Below are 16,316 nucleotides of genomic sequence, written 5' to 3'. Positions count from 1 at the left end.
GCTGTTTTTAGTGCAATAGTGCATGCAAAAAGTAAATAAGTCTCCCTGGTAGTCAGCTGGTATTACAGCATAAAAACTTAACAGGAGGTTAGAGTGAGCAGATAATTGGCAGTAACTAATAATCTTTTCCACTAAGTCAGAGACACAAAAATTCAGGATGGCGTTAGAAGAGAAGTATAAATAAATTCATTCTAAGATGTCCAGGTTACCCCCTCTACATTCATTTCCTTTTAAATTTTATTTTATCAGACATCTTAGTATATTGGTAACCATTATTCTCATCTCAGCAAAATTAATCACTACTTTTGGATGATTTTGTCAAAATGACCTTTTTAAGTTAACATCTAGAAAGGACTGTGCATGTCACCTTTCTAATCCTCCAAAAGGCAAAACACTCTGGCTAAAGTGTTAGCCACGGGGGGGAGGGATAGCTCATTGGTTTGAGCATTGGCCTGCTAAACCCAAAGTTGTGAGTTCAATCCTTGAGGGGGCTATTTCGGAAACTGGGGATTGGTCCTGCTTTGAGCAGGGGGTTGGACTAGATGACCTCCTAAGGTCCCTTCCAACCCTGATATTCTATGATTCTATAAAGGGTTGGAGCTACAAAGGGTCTACAAATTCTTTAAGTATGGCTGCAAACTTACCCCTTTGCCATACTAAATAGAGTAGCTCTTCCCTCCAGATTCTGTACTGGCACAACCGTAAAACCTATTTTCCATTTTCTCCCTCTTCCTCACTAGCCTTTAAACACATTATTTAGAATAAAAACACTTTGCATAATTTTACTTCCCTCCTCCTTCAATCAGGTTGGGATCTCCTCACCTGTATGAGTTTGAGGCAGGTGAGTTTCTGCTCCAAAGTCTCAATCCGAACCATCAACCGGGATAAACTGAGAACTTGGTTCTTATCTGAAAGCCCCTCTCCATTCTCCAACAGCGCTTCCAACTCCCCATCCACCTACCACGTCAAAGGAAAATGATTATACAACTCACAAAACACCCCATCAGACTCACAAGGTACCACTCAATCAGCTGTTAAGGGAATTTATTCTCTGGCTTTGAGGTTCCATAAGAAGTCTCTCCATGACCAAATCTCATATACTGAAAGGGAAGAAAATCTAGTTTTAGGTATACTTAATTTCATTTGTAGTTTTTTTTTATTTGCTGCCCCATAGTTCTCCTCTGACTCTTTCAGTCATTCCTTGAATAAAGACTTTGAATACAATATGTAAATATTTCACACGCTGTGCTTTTCTCTCAAGTTAGCGGCTTAGACCAGTAAAATGGGTGGGGCTGGAGGGAGGGGTGAAAATCTGATTGCATTCTTGGGAGCAAAAATGTGTGCAACATAGCATCTTCCATCTAGACCTGAAGCTTTAGCTTGTGCCACACATTCCAATCGTATGCACCGCCTATGTCCTTAGTTGTGTGCATTTAACACGTGCAGAATGCTCTGAAAAGGAAACTCTGGCTGTATTATTTAGCAAGGTATTCTGGTTTCAAATTTACCTTTTCATATATGAAAACAGGAGATGCTATTTAAAACATGGCTAGGGCTGCTTCAATTTATGAACAAGATATACACTGGGGCAGTAATGAGCAAATGTTCACTCTAAAGTTTGTATGAACAAAAAAAAATTACCCGGGACAAATATTCATTATCTAATGTGGCAGTAATTAATATTTTAACTCTACTTTATAAGTGATAATGAAGTGTGGGATTTGACCAGGCAGTCTTCTTAAGCAGGTAGAATATGGAAGCCGTGGCTCGCTCTGTACTAAAGGCAGCTATGTCCCTAATGGAAAGCCCTCAAGGAAATTTGAAACATAGGAAGAGCGTAGTCTCGTCTTAAATCAATGTGATTGCAATCTCTGATCCAAGGATGCAAAGACCTGGATATCTGTTCTCAAGATCAAAGAACTTTCACTTTTAACAATACCTTATTTAATGCAGAGAATTGCAACATCCTGTGAATACCTAAAAATGAAGTTTGCTGGAGAGCAGCATATCATTCAAATGTAATTTATAAGCTATTTTTAGGAAGACAAATAGGAAAACACTTTTCTGGGAAAATGTAAAAATATAAGAGGTCAATTTTAAGAAGTCTAATTCCCTGACCACCCAAACAGAGATACGGTCAATCAAAATGAAGCTGCTAGGTTCAGAAGGCAGTCCCCCTCCAAAAGGGTACACACATGTAAAAGCAGTTTCAAGGAGTGTAATTAGCATTCCCATAAGCCAAAAAACAGCTACATTTTACAGACAGTGAAAAGGATCCTTCCAGTTTCTTAGAGGAAACTTGAAATCTGGAGGTAAAGCTTTTTTCTTTTTCTTTGTTTCTCTCTCTAAATTGTGCTTCTCATGAGAGTTTCCTGTGGGGCTTGTCATTGTCACTGCAAGTTCACCACTACAACCCAATCAAAGGATTGAATTCACATAAATACCTTGATCAAAGTTATTTGGAGGAAATGCTGGAAGGCCTGATGAAAGGTAGGCTCTAGTTCTATATACATGAAATGTATCACATGGGGCAGCAAATACAACAATTAAAACGGATGTCAAAGCAGATTTAATGCATAGTCACATTGGCCTCTAAGCCAAGAAGAATGCAAGTTCAAATCTACCACCACACCTTCAGGGCTCACTGACAGCAAGAAAGCAAGGAACAGCTGCACTCGTTCAACATCTCAAGTAAAGGATTGCACTTAAACCAGTGCAGATGTTTCCTGCAGAGGGTGAGCCCTGAAGCTGTCATGAGAGATCTGAATTTGCAATCACCTTGGCCTAGAAGCAAGGGAGCTTGCAAAGAAGTTACATGAGCATGCATTACATATTAATAAACCATTCTATCCTAAGCTGGCCTTAAGTGTGCTGTGTTTGCTCAGGTTTTTACAGGCGCGTAAAATAGGTTTGCGGTTGGCAATATTCTGATGAAACCTTTGGGTCACACTAAACTTCGTTGATCCCAGAAGAGCTCTGTCTCCTTCTTAAGGCTGCCTTTTGAGACTTCGATAAGGAAGACCACCTCCTTGGGTCACCCTTTATGGAAAGCAGGTTGTACAAAGCAAACAAGGAAGGGTCGCACTCACCGAGTCTTTCTTACGAGAGCGTTCCTTTTTCATCTTTCCTCCTGCGGCTCTGATGCTGACCCGGTTCTCTCCTCCCAGGTAACCCCGGCAGTTAGTTGAGCCACAGAAGCATTTCTGAGCCTCTTTGCTGTTCAAGGGGTATGAGTGACACGTGACGTTAGTTTGCAGAGGTTAGTAAGAGATCGACGGCATTCACAGCAGGGTTGTTTTCCTAACTACTAAATGCATTTTAATTTTACTGTCCTGGAAGAACAATTACAGTGCTGTATAATCACTCCTTATCCTTTCTTCCTTCTATTAAGCTGTTATTTCAAATGGCTACTGAAGAGCTATTAGAAAATTTTGAACAAACATTTTTAAGACAATTTTGTTTGTCATGTGATTCTTTGTATTTTTTTCTCCATTTTGTTCTAAAAAATTAAGAGCTGCTACATTGAACATATAAACCAAATGGTTTCTAAACAGAATGTTTCACACCGTTTCCCTCCTGCACAGGAAAGCAGTCTATACGGTTCTAAACCACTGTACATGGCAGGTCCTTTCAGTTCTGGCTGATGCAATCTCTCCCAAACTCAAACAAACCTCTTCAATTTCTTTATGGTTAGCGTATTCCCATATCTCCTTAACAAGAAGTTGGGCAAACACTTATGGAAACTCAACTCCAGGCTGCGTCAAAATCTAAGGCTAGGTCTATACTACCCGCCTGAATCGGCGGGTAGAAATCGACCTCTCGGGGATCGATTTATCGCGTCTCGTTGGGGCGCGACAATCGATCCCCGAATCGGCGCTCTTACTCCACCAGCGGAGGTGGTAGTAAGCGCCGCCAACAAGAAAGCCGCAGAAGTCGATTTTGCCGCCGTCCTCACAACGGGGTAAGTCGGCTGCGATACGCCGAATTCAGCTACGCTATTCACGTAGCTGAATTTGCGTATCTTAAATCGACTCCCCCCTGTACTGTAGATGTACCCTAACAGACAGAAAGCAAGAGTTTGTTCATTTTCCTGGCTGTTTTTAGCTAACTATAGTGCTTCTGTTTTTCTACCTGCTTCTCGGGGCCTGTCTTTGTTTTACTCCTTTGTACACTGCTTAGCACAACTGGAGTCTGATCCTTGACTAAGCAGTGCCTGCAAGCCGCAATATAAACAACAGCTTTATCATTATGGCTGAGACACTACACAGTTAAGGTTGTCATGGCAGAACAATTCTAAAACCCACGTTGCAAAATAACTCTCTCAATAAGTTACTCTGAAGAGGAAAGTCTCATGCTTGGGCTCACCAAAAGGGGGCAGGAGAAAAAAAGCTTTCTTCAGCAATTCACACGTTCAGACTCTTGGTATTTAGAGAACTCAAAAATGACCAATTTAAAACTTCAAATTGCATGTAACGGTGACAATTCGAGGGGCTGTCTGGGTCCCCAGTCTGATTTTGTGAAAGCCATGTTGTATTTCAGCTTCTATTTTGAGTGTAAACTTGTTTATGTCCTTCACCATAGACTGTAACAGTCATGTTGGACTGCATCATCACTCATGTTATGGAGCCTGGTGCCTGAATATGAGGCACCTCAAGGGGCTATCACCTTTAAATAACACTCCCCTATTAGGGCAGTGGGTTTGCTAAAAAGGAGGACCTAAGGGAAGCTGGGAGGGGGAGGAATAGGAGGGGCAGGCGGGCTGGGAATTTAGTCACATGATTAGGGCTTTGAAGCCAGCCAGTGAATGACCTGACAGAGGAGACAAACTTTAGTTAAGGGAAAGGTCTGTCCCAGATCCTCTCTCCCACTGGGGAACATCACCAGGAAGCAGAAGGCCTGCACGAGGGAGAGCCCCACCTCACACACACTGGGCCTAAGGACACACAGAAGGGGTGAGCATAGTCTCGGAGGAGTGGGGAAGTGTATTGCCATTTGTACATAGATCTGTAAACCTCCTGTCTCTAAGTGAAGAGTATATATGTTTAAAAGGTTCCTTTGCAAAGCCTCAGTATTCCTTACTTTATCTGCCACATGTCCCTGAAGAGTTAAACTACACATCAGAGTACCCATGAGGGTGGCCTATGGCGATAGCATGCATAGACCTCTGAGAAGATCTGAGGGGTTCATCCATGGTCTTGGGGCTTAGGGCAGCAGGACTGCGGGATCCACTGTACCACAGAAGGGTGCTAGACAGGGAGTCAGCACCCTGGGAGTGAGACAGAGACCACAGCTACAAACAGTGTCTGGATACTACCCAGACCCAGTGGGCTTGTGGGCATGTGAGATCCAGGTTGGGTATAGGACAGCAGAGTGGTGACTGTCCATTGCGAGGACTCAACCCAGGCTGTAACTATTTGTCCGGAATAAAAACTAATACTTTTGAATAGTCTGAAATAATTTGCATATGAAATAAGGTTATGGATTTTAGAATGAGCAGTAAATTTGTTTCCTTAACTTCAGGAACACTTCCCTATGTGCAATATTCTACACGCTCATCGATGCAATACATCCAGCTGCAAGTGACTGCAGAAGGTTGAGGAGATATTTGTTACATGTCAAAGTAAGTTCATGTGTCTTCATAATAGTTTGCATACTTCATACAAATGCTTAACATTTTCCTGCCACATTTTCCTGCCTCCTATATTTTCATTTGGGACAGCAGTTTATAAAATTAAGTTAGTGGTACATTAAACAAATACTAATTCAGATGTACAGATGCATCGTGGGAGTTGCAGTATGTTAGATCAAAAGTAGAAAGCAGTAGGAATGTTTGAAGACTGACTCTCCCCGTAGGTGGACAGGCTCATATGGTCTGGTTTCAGAAGTTTGGCAAGGTTTGAGCTTGGTTACTACCTGGAATGGGTGACCACGTGAGAATAATTGACATTTTGGAACAGGTTTTTTTTTTTTTAGACAATTATTTCCAGCCCTCAAATTCTAAATATACAGTACCTTCTGATATGGAATGGTGTCTGTAGGAGTGGACTATTCATTAAACAAATGGCAAGATGTTTTAAAACGGTATTAGTAGGAATTTTCATTGAGTATAAATTTCTCTACAATTCAACTCTGTTTAAGTTAGAGAGCGCCTCATTCATCTGTCAGACACGACACAGCAGAATGCAGAGACATCACAGTATGAAGCAGGGAGAAAAAAGCATCTCGCTGTAAACCTATGGTGAGAACTGGAATAGTACATCTAGCTTTCCAAGTTAGAGGACTTTCAGATAAAAGTAACTACGATAAAGAAACCGTTCTAAGAGGAACGACAGAGTTAAATAGATATGCTGTACCTTGTCTAAGCCTCGGGGGGTGGGTGGGAGGGAGAAAATAGTAAGTGTGAGTGAAAGGGGAGGAGGAACATGGTATTTGTCTAGAAATATTTCCAAGCTGTAAAATACTAAGGGTGCAGGAGTGGAAAACAGGAATTATGTAAAACAGGGATGCAGCTAGGATAGCTAGCAAGGGGATGAAATTAGGAAAGAGTATATAAAATCATTATCTGGAGAACTCCCATATTATGGACAGTAGGATAGTCTCCAAAGGGAAATGGGGGAAGCCCCCAGACTTGGGACATTTAAAGGCAGATTGAAAGAAATACCATAAAATCTACAGGAATAAACCTACATTAGATGGGACATTGACTAGATTATCCTATTATCTTTTTCATCCCTAACCTCCAATTTGATTTCCACTGTTCATATTCATTTGGATGTCTTTTCACTGGTCAGTTTTGCAGCACAATTTTTTAATTGTATGTGCACTCAGGGAGACCCACTCGTAACACTGAAGCAGACAAACAGAGAAAATACCTACCCATATCTCTGGAACTGGTAGTCGAATGTTAGCTCTGAGCCTGATGGAACTAGTTTGGTGGTGAAAAAGCCAACCCTTAGCTGTCCATTCACAGTCCACTACAGCAGGAAAAAATAGATGACAATATTGATTATTACAATATCCAGGCTTGACCCCCAGTTTCTGTATTAAATTAAGGAACTCTGGCAAGTGACATTGCTAACCCTCCAAGAGGCAGAAAACATCTCTGAAGAATCTTAAAATCCCAAATTGAAGAGTCTGCATTAGCTGGTTTCCAAGGTATATATTTACTTTTGAATAGCAGTGATTGAATGATAGAAAGGCAAAGGTCAATGGAAAATGAATTTTCTACTATGTTAAAACTCAGAAACAAAACTGAAAACAAAGCAGCAGTAGGTTTTCTTTGAAGCTCACCTTTTGTGTCTCACAGTTTGGTTCACAGCTGTGGTTCATGAAACGGGAGCAGTTTCCTTTCTGGGTTGCATCTATTATCTGAAAGTGAAAAGTAATTATAGCAAAAAGCACTCTCTTCCTCTCCTCTGTGCTATGGTAGAAGCAAAAGTCAGCATGTGTATGTAGCAAGGTGAAGGTGAAAACTTCAATAAGAATTTTAATCATTTTTTCCTGTTTCATGCATCAGCCTTAATAGCTTTGGAGAAAAAAGGTTTTGTAATAAAAATTGTGCATCAGAAAACAAGACACTATTATTTGATTTACATTGTTATCCATAGTATTAAGAGAGTATGCATCGTATTTCTCCTTGGTTCTGTAGTTATTATATTCTAAATCTTAACAATTATTTCCCACCCATGCAGACCCCAACAATGTTCACACCAGGAGATCTGAAATGTTTGTGTCACATAGATCATGTTTTAATACAAAGATGGTCTCATGGACCACGTTGCACACCCACTCACAAATGGGCACACTATTTTACTGTACTCTCTCCCCCCAAATTCATGACCACATAACAAGCCCATGGCCAACTACAGAAATTGCTTATGTGGAAAAGGAAAATATTTAAATGTATTTTTACAGACATGGTCCCCTCAGAGCCTTAGGGCCCATGAATCTTGCTTAGGCTTGTAATTATTCCAGATCCATGCAGTTAGGAATTTAACTCCAAGAGCAGCGATTTACAAAAGACATCTAATGAAGAACTACTGATATATCAATAGCTTAAATTAGCTATAAGTAGCCAGTAACACTGTTTGGTATACCTCCTGTCAGGTAAAAGGGCTTAAATGAAAAACAGGAATTTGGGACTTTGAGAAAAAAAAAACCTGCTATTTCTGCATGGCACATTCAAGTAAAATTGTATTTACCTAGAGCTGTATACACACACACACACACACACCCCTACATACACACACACACCTCCCTCCTACAAGTGCGTATACACTGCCACTCACCTCATCATTTTTCAGTGCCATGAAGTAGTAGTGAATATTCTTGCTTCGGGCATACTCTTTCACTCGGGCTTTGAACTCTTTGTGATCCAGCACTTCTCCACAATATTCCAGCACAAACGTGTTACTGCAAGACCCCAAGAGGAAAAGCATCATTATCTGCTTAGGAGCAAACCAAGTTAAATACCAAGGATGAAACCTATTGTTGAGACAAACTCACAGAATTGGCTGTTAGAGCTGTCAATATGGATTAGATTTTTGTATTGAAACAAACAGATTTAAGTGCATTATACCTTGGACAACTAGGATTTTTTTAAACTAACATTATCACAGTTATTTACAAAGCAACATGAAAGGCACTTCAGAGAAGAATACAAGTTCCTTGCTAAGTAGAGTCTATCATATAAACGCATTCCATTTTACTGAGGAAGTTCTTTGATATGAAGAATATAAGGAGTTTCAGCAGAATGTGCAGTGTCAGATTTGGAAAAAAAACATGAAAAGCTGTCTGTGATGGCCTCATTTTGTACCTCACTGACCTTGTGGGCAGGGATGAAGAGGGGACTAAGTATCCTTTGTATTTTTAGGAAAAGATGAACCCAAAATGAAGAGACTTATTAGGTCATCTGCTCCCTCTCCCTCAGAGCCGTCACAGGATCGTGCCATAGAGTACATTAAATGGCAAAAAAAAAAAATTCATTAGCACAGTGTTATGATTGCTTGGTGATAGCTTGAGCCTTTCCAGAACATCGAATTCTGCTAATCAAGATATACAGAGTTAAGGTAAATGCCCATGCAACCATAACTCTGCCCCACTGGAGCTGGTGATAGCTACTGGGAATTATCTGCATTCCCTCAAGTTGTATTCACTGTGTTAGTGGTGGAGGAAAAATTTGGAGCCGCTTGAAAGAGCTGTGATTGTGATCTGTGGAGATCTGTACTGAGCCCCCCCTTCCCTCCATGTGTGGTATCAAAGGAAAGAGATACATAAATACCTTGAGGTTCCAGTCTGCATCATTTCAATACAGAATTGTAAATGTGTCAGTTGCAGGGCACTGGGGACGTCTTGCCATGGGTATTGTCAGTAGCGAGGTAGAATATGAGAGCAGTCTGTGGATTTAATGATGGGTAGGTAGAAGAAAGTATAGGCTTAGGTGGCATTCTGTGTGCAAGAGTTGTAAAAGGGTATGAAGTGGTTGTGAAATTTCACAAAGTGTGGTATTCTGACAGGGGGAATAGGTTGTGTTTGAGCATAGAGCATGTGCAGGCAGCCTGTCCGGTACAGTGAAAAGGCTGAGTAGCAGTGTGTGTGTGTGTGTTAGGGTTGTTGTTGCTCAAAGAGGACAGTTACAATTGTGTGAGCGTTTTATTTCCTGATTTTCTGAACTCCATGTTCTGGAAAGGCATAAGCTATCACCAGGCAATCTTAACTTTGCGTTAAAATTTTTTTCCCATTTAATTTCCTGGCTTTGTGGAACAAAAAGAGAAATGTTTTTGGTAGGAGTTAGTTGTCATGTAAGCAGTTATAGTTCTCGCCAAGGTTTGCAGTTGATATGCTACTATGGCTAGGTAATAATCAAAAGACCTAGATTTTATACTGGCCTTTTTTTACCAGTAAATCTCAAAGAGATGTAGATCATTGCCTCCATTTTACAGATGGGAAACTGAGTGCAGAGAGGCAAAGTGACATGCCCCAGGTCACCCAGCAGGCCAGTGGCACACCTAGAAATAGTCTCAGTCCAGAGGTCTTGCCACTAGACCACACAATTGCTACATGATTCCACAATGACCCTCCCCCATCCTCTAACTTTTGTTGTAGTAGAATGGGGATAATGGCCGTGCTTCGAAATGTTTGCAGCGTGTGGCTGCTGACGGGGCCTGTAAGAGAAATCTCATCCATGGTCTATGTCCCGAAACCTTGACAGTTTTATTACACGATTGTTACTGTAACTGTAAGCGTGAGAGAAGAATGGTGCCTCTCTCTCTCCTCTACCTCCTGCCCCATCATTCCCCACAACATGTAGCCCTCCCAACATTTCCAGCTATCCCTTCCCATCCCATTGAGCCACTAGCTGGCTCTGTAGAAGCCATTAATGTGTAACAAGTTGTTCTTTGCTGTCTCCTGTCCTATGCTGCTGTATATATGTATCAGAGGCAGAGGCTTACTGGAGGGCCACAAGCTATCTTGGTTATGTAGCCCGAGCTGCACACTCAGCTGGGTCCCTCACTTGCACTGCCCACCTCCAGCCTGGGACTTCTGCTGCTGCTTCAGCCAGGCTCCCTCGGCCATGCCCCAGGTCCACCCCTCCTCCACACATTCTAGTGAGATATTCATTTCCTGGATTTCAGATATTTAAATGTGCATTACCTTCACCACTCCCACTACTCCAGATCCCAGCCCACGTGGAGGGGCAGGGAGATGGGTTCAGACAGCCCAAGTGGAACAGGGTCCCCCAGATCCCAGAACACACATTGGGCAGGGACAGGGGCAGGACACCCTCCACCTCCTAAAATGCCTCTCCCTATGGCTAGTGTGGAGTCCCCTCCCCCCTTCCATTCCCCCCCCCCAACACTTTGATTACGTTTCCACAAAATAAAATACCCTGGCAGAGAACGATTTTAGCAATATGGCCCCCTATCTTTTCCAGATTTCTGATCAAAGTGGGACTCAAACAGGCACCAGATGGGTCAGATTCAAAGGACTGCTTATTCTCTTGAGCTATCCCGCTAGTGTGAAATTTTGAAGGCTAACAATCCTGTTAACGCCTCTGTCTGGGCATGCTCTGTGTCGTCTATTAGGAGTGAGAATAAGCACAAATCATGAGGCTTGCAACAAGTTGAAAAGGAGAAGCAAACTTTCTCAAAGAACGTTTTAATTTGATTTCCCTCAAAGGGCTGGTGGGTGCTAGGCACTCTATTGGGGCAACCCTCGAGCGTTGGAGACCACGGTGCAATGATGTAAGACCTGGTTTGTTCTCGATCTGTGAGCCAGATTCTCTCTGCTTTAAGAAAGCTGGAATTTTTTGGGGTGGTGGTGGGGCTGTATATCAGGAATGCTTTGATCTCCAAAATGGTCTCCAAATTTGGATAGGTAAAAGAACCTCGTGCCCCCCATGAGGCACACCAAATTTCAAGTCAATCTGAGTAACTGTGTAGATTTTAGAGCACTTAGAAAAGTCAAGTTCCAAGCAGAAAACTGGCTTTAACCTTAACTATAACCTTAACTACAACCTTTAACCAATCTGGCTTGAAATGCTTCAGGCTTTCCACACTTCCCCTGGCTAGTAGGTTGCCCTGTTGAGAATTTTTTCCTGATATTTCCCTTAATTTTCCTTTTCTTAATGTCATCCCACTAATCCCCGTTACACTTTCTCATCACAGCCTAAAAAATCCCTTTCACTCCCTAGAGTTTCATACCCTGCAAACATCAAAGGATCGATCAGGAGGAGGGGGACAGTGGGGAGGAAGTGACGGTACCCTCTTGAGCTCCACTTGAGCTGAACATTCCTCACTTGCTACACCAAAGCATGGACTCTATGCACCCCATTTTCCCTGCACTCCTGTAATCTGTAGTCTAGACCATCTATATCTCAACCCACGGGTCTGTTACCCATCTCTTCTAAGATACTGTGTTCATAAGTCAGGCGCCTCTATTCCATCTCCCCTGTCCCATTTATCCAATAAACCAGGCCCCTGGTACCTCAGAAAGCCCCAACTCCTGTATTCCACAACTGAGATCACCTAGACCCCATCCCATGATTCTCTTACGAAGTAGCTGGGTTTTTCCCTGGCTCTGTTCTGGGGTGGGGGCAATGAGGCAGAACTCAGCCCCCTGGGAAGTTGGTAGCAACAGTTTTCAGGCAGATGCTCTATTGCTCCAGCTGGCTCTTTTCCCTTTTACAGTCCTGACTGCACTTTCTGTTGGGCTTTTATGCTTCAGCACAGCTCTGAACTCAGCACCATTGTCTCTAGGATGGGGCAGCGGTGCTACCATCAGGGCATGGGAGCATAGTGAGGAGAAAAACAACAGCACTGAGCTAAAAGAGCGCCTGCTCTGAAAACAGCTGCAAACCAGGCTGGGCCAACCCAGCTGCTGGGTTTATGTCCCTTTCACCTTCAGCATTACCTTGCCAAACTATACACATTTTCTTCTTTACATTTTCCCTCCTAAGTCAGTCCTGTCTCCTCAATATTTTGCTGCTCCTCTCTGAACTCCTCCCCAATTCACATCCATTCTCTGATATGAAGGAGCCCAGTACCAAATGCACTATTCCCAAAGATGTAGAGAGACTCACCTCTGGGACAGCTGTGGGGGTCTAAACTGTGATGCCTTTGCATACCCAGGCCAGAATCAATCAAAATGATTTTTGATACTATATCACACTGCAATCTCACAACTGATTTGCTAGCCACTGTCACACCTCTGAAGCTCATCCTTATCAAAGCTTTGTACAAGTGAGAGGATTAGATTGTGACCACTCTCAATAATCAATACATAAGATAACCATAGCTTTGAAAGACTGGTTATTTACCTTTCACGTGGACTTTCAGTACAGAGGTCGTCAGTTAAACATATTGCTTTAAATATGCTGCTCGGCTTTCACTACATTTTAAGCACTATTGTGCTTCATTTGTGAAGGACTGCTTCACATCAAAACTCTCCCTCCGTCTTCCTCATGCAAAAGCTCATATAATTGACAGGACAGCAATATTTCTAGCTGCTACAAGACCAAATGTGTCCTCTTGTTAAAAACTAGCAAAGAACTTCTGTTGGGTTCCTAGCATGCTTCAACAGAAGCAAAGAATCAGAATTTCCAAGGGAACATACTAAAAACTCCAAGACACCAGAAGATTGTTGCATAGCAAAATACAGGACACTGTCATCTAAAACTTCCCATAGTCACATGCACTTGAGACAAAACAGACTTACTGGCTCCCTTTCACGGCCTAATGCAATTGCCAATGCACAACATTGGTTCTTCAGACAACCAAGTGTGCAACTACAAAAGGTTTTGCGGGAGAAAATCTAACTACCACATTCTATAGAGAAACACTTGAATTTTCTCTTTGGATTCTGAAAGGCTATGAAATATATTTGGGGGGGGGGGGTAAAATGATGCTGTCTAAACCAAATAAGCAGTCAGGAAAATGTATCCAAGTATTTAAGCCTAGAATTTACCTTTAAGGCCATCACAACTTAGCCTCTCCCTACTTATCCACTTTTGTCTCTAATGAAGTCTCCCCCTGCCTCCTTCACAGACCATTTTGTCTGCTTCCCCCATAAGCACCCTTGCAACTTCTTCCAAACTGCCTCTTTTGCATGGAATACCTGCCTAAATTAGTCTATGCAGACACGATCCTGTCCTCACTTCAGTGTCCCCCACAACTCCTGTCTACTCTGCTCAGGGGAAACAGCCAACTCCTAAGTCGGTAAAGGGCCAGTAGGGACGTCTCAGATATATTTTAAGGAAGTTTAACTGACCTGAAACCACCTAGCTGTGCACATTTCTCTTATATAAAAGCATATTCCTCCCATTACTCTTCTCCTTGTCTTTCTTCTGAGTATCATACCTCGTTACACCCAGCTGTTATGCCTGTGAATGCAAGCTCTTCAGGGCAGGGCCTGTAACTCCATACAGCATCTAATACAATGTGGCTCCAATACTAATCGGGGGTCTCTTGGCACTATTATAAGAGATGTGTATTACAATCATGCCTGTAGGTCCTGATAAGGACTGGAGCCCTTTTGCACTAGGCACTGTACAAACACATGAATCCATGGCCCTTGCCCCACAGAGCTTTCAAACTTAGAGAAGTAACACAGTGTGTGTGAAGGGGGGGGGGAGGGAGAGGGATATAGTCAAATATATGTAGGTTTACAACAAATGAGTACCAGCAGTATCCCCATATGCCATCATTAAACGGCTGATTTCTCAAAAGCATTACAGCAGAGCTGGGTGTGGAGGGGAGATATGAAGGATATAATATGACTACGGCCTTACAGATCAGTTCAGTGAGAGAAGTCAAAGATGTCTCCCATGTAATTGGCCTCAGCCACAAGGATGGTGGTGTAGTCACAGTCAGAAAATTAAGGGGAACAGAGAGGATTTCAGTGGACAGATCAGGAGTTCAGTTTTGGCCACCTTAAATTTAAATGTCAAACAGGTTGTGATGTGGGATTAGCTAGAGGGAGACAAGTTAAGCGTGAAAAGTCAGACCCATGAATCATCAGTGTAAAAATGGTAGTTAAAAGCATGTGAGCAGATGGGATTACCCAGAAATAGGCTTAGAAGGGAAAGAGGGGAGAGGACCAAGAGCCAATTCCTGTGGGGACCCACACACACACACACGGAGGGGGAGGACGAAGAACCAACAAAGGTAGCCAAAGTAGTGATCAGAGGGGAGGAGAATAGTAGGAAACAGAGTCACAAAAAGAGAGCACAAGATTTCAAGGCGTATGTGACACACAGTAGTAGAAACAGAGGCCAAGGAGGACAAGAATGGAGTACTGGCTATAGCATCTAGCTAGTTGTTGAGAAATAACTCAGTTAAAGGTCATATGAAGAGGAAAGCCTTACGATGGGAGATCTTTGGCAGCTCTCAGTCCCCAGCCTTTTTTCTCAGTTAGGATCACTTCAACATCTGCATGCTGTTTCCTCTGGAACCGCCTGTTGGAACAGTAGTCCCCATTCGGGCACCTGGAAGAACTAAGTAGAGGAAACAGATCAACTCCCAGTGGGTTGGCAGCGACAACAGAAGCAGCTTGGGAAATAGCTGGGAAATCGACATGAACCCATAAATAATAAATTCAGTGCAAAACCCACAAACATATTTCACTATAAGGAAGTATAACCACCTGACAACCAATGTTCAATTTTGAACGGTTTATATTTAGACTAAGATTTTTTTAGATCAGCAGTGTTACTGTGATTAACCCAACATACTGGCACCTGCTCTGTATATTTTATGGCTTCTTCCTAAGAGACTGCCCCCTTCCCTGCCTCTAGAGCAGAGGTGGGCAAACTATGGCCCGCGGCACCCTCCTGCCTGGCCCCTGAGCTCCCTTCCCCACAGACTCAGCTCACTGTGCCACCAGCACAATACTCTGCGTGGCGGGGCTGCGAGCTCCTGGGGCAGCGCAGCTGCAGATCCCGGCCTGACCTGGTGCTCTGTGCTGCGCGTTGGCGTGGCTGGCTCCAGCCAGGCGGCGCGGCCGTAGTACCGCCAGCCACCGGTGCTCCAGGCAGTGTGGTAAGGGGCAGGGAGCAGATGGGGTTGGATAGAGGGCAGGGGAGTTTGGGGTGGGGGTCGGGGTGGTCAGAAGGTGGGAAATGGGGTTGAATGGGGGCAGGGGTCCGGGCGGGGGGGGCAGTCAGGGGACAAGGAGCGGGGGGGGGCAGATAGGGGGCAGTCAGGGGCAGAGGTTCTGGGGGCAGTCAGAGGACAGGGAGCGGGGCAGGGGGGTGGATGGGGCAGGAGTCCGGGGGACGTCAGGGGGTGAGAAGCGGGGGGGGGGGGGGGGGGAATCGGATAGGGGGCAGGGCCGGGCCGGGCCATGCCTGGCTGTTTGAGGAGGCACAGCCTCCCCTAACTGGCCCTCCATACAATTTCCCAAACCCGATGTAGCCCTCAGGCCAAAAAGTTTGCCTGCCCCTGCTCTAGAGCTTGGACTGATCAGAGATCCAGGGTCTTAGATACCAAAGGGTCCATATCATTCATCCCTCTTCTCCCATCTTACTTGGTAACAATCATTATGTCTCCACCTATCAGGAAGCAAATCTGATTGCCAGTCAGCTGTCAATGCAGCTCCTTTTGCCCAGTTCTTTGCCTCCTGCCAACTGAAAACACGGAGCAGCAGTTGTCTCAGCCCTGCTGCCGCTTTCTTCCGAGCAAAAGGACTCAAGAGAAAGGGGAAGGAAAGGGCCCGATAAGAGCCCAGTGAGAGAGGAGAGGTAGGCAACAGAGGAAAAAACTGAAAAACAAGGCAGCGGCCCGGAAAGCTATGCCTCCCCCATTCCGGTCTCCCTCAAG

At 43.7% G+C, this 16,316-nt stretch overlaps 1 protein-coding gene across 4 annotated transcripts in view; it reads right to left on the bottom strand.

The window, feature by feature from the left end:
* Positions 1-16,316, bottom strand: part of SETD2 (SET domain containing 2, histone lysine methyltransferase) — a 153,693-nt gene that overhangs the window by 97,431 nt on the left and 39,946 nt on the right. For all 4 annotated transcript variants that reach the window (XR_004644356.1, XM_034759748.1, XM_034759750.1 and 1 more), the window contains exons 5-10: positions 14,864-14,992; positions 8,289-8,412; positions 7,291-7,368; positions 6,877-6,974; positions 3,090-3,216; positions 823-957 (exon numbers count right to left, since the gene is read on the bottom strand). Coding sequence is in view for 3 of the 4 variants with exons in the window: in XM_034759748.1 (XP_034615639.1) it covers positions 823-957; positions 3,090-3,216; positions 6,877-6,974; positions 7,291-7,368; positions 8,289-8,412; positions 14,864-14,992 (691 nt within the window). In the remaining variant the exon portion in view is untranslated. The remainder of the gene's footprint in view (positions 1-822; positions 958-3,089; positions 3,217-6,876; positions 6,975-7,290; positions 7,369-8,288; positions 8,413-14,863; positions 14,993-16,316) is intronic.

This window comes from Trachemys scripta, chromosome 2 (genome assembly GCF_013100865.1).
Source record: "Trachemys scripta elegans isolate TJP31775 chromosome 2, CAS_Tse_1.0, whole genome shotgun sequence".
NCBI lineage: Eukaryota > Metazoa > Chordata > Testudines > Emydidae > Trachemys > Trachemys scripta.
Note: the sequence above shows the minus strand (reverse complement) of the source record. Positions and strands in the feature narration are given on the sequence as shown.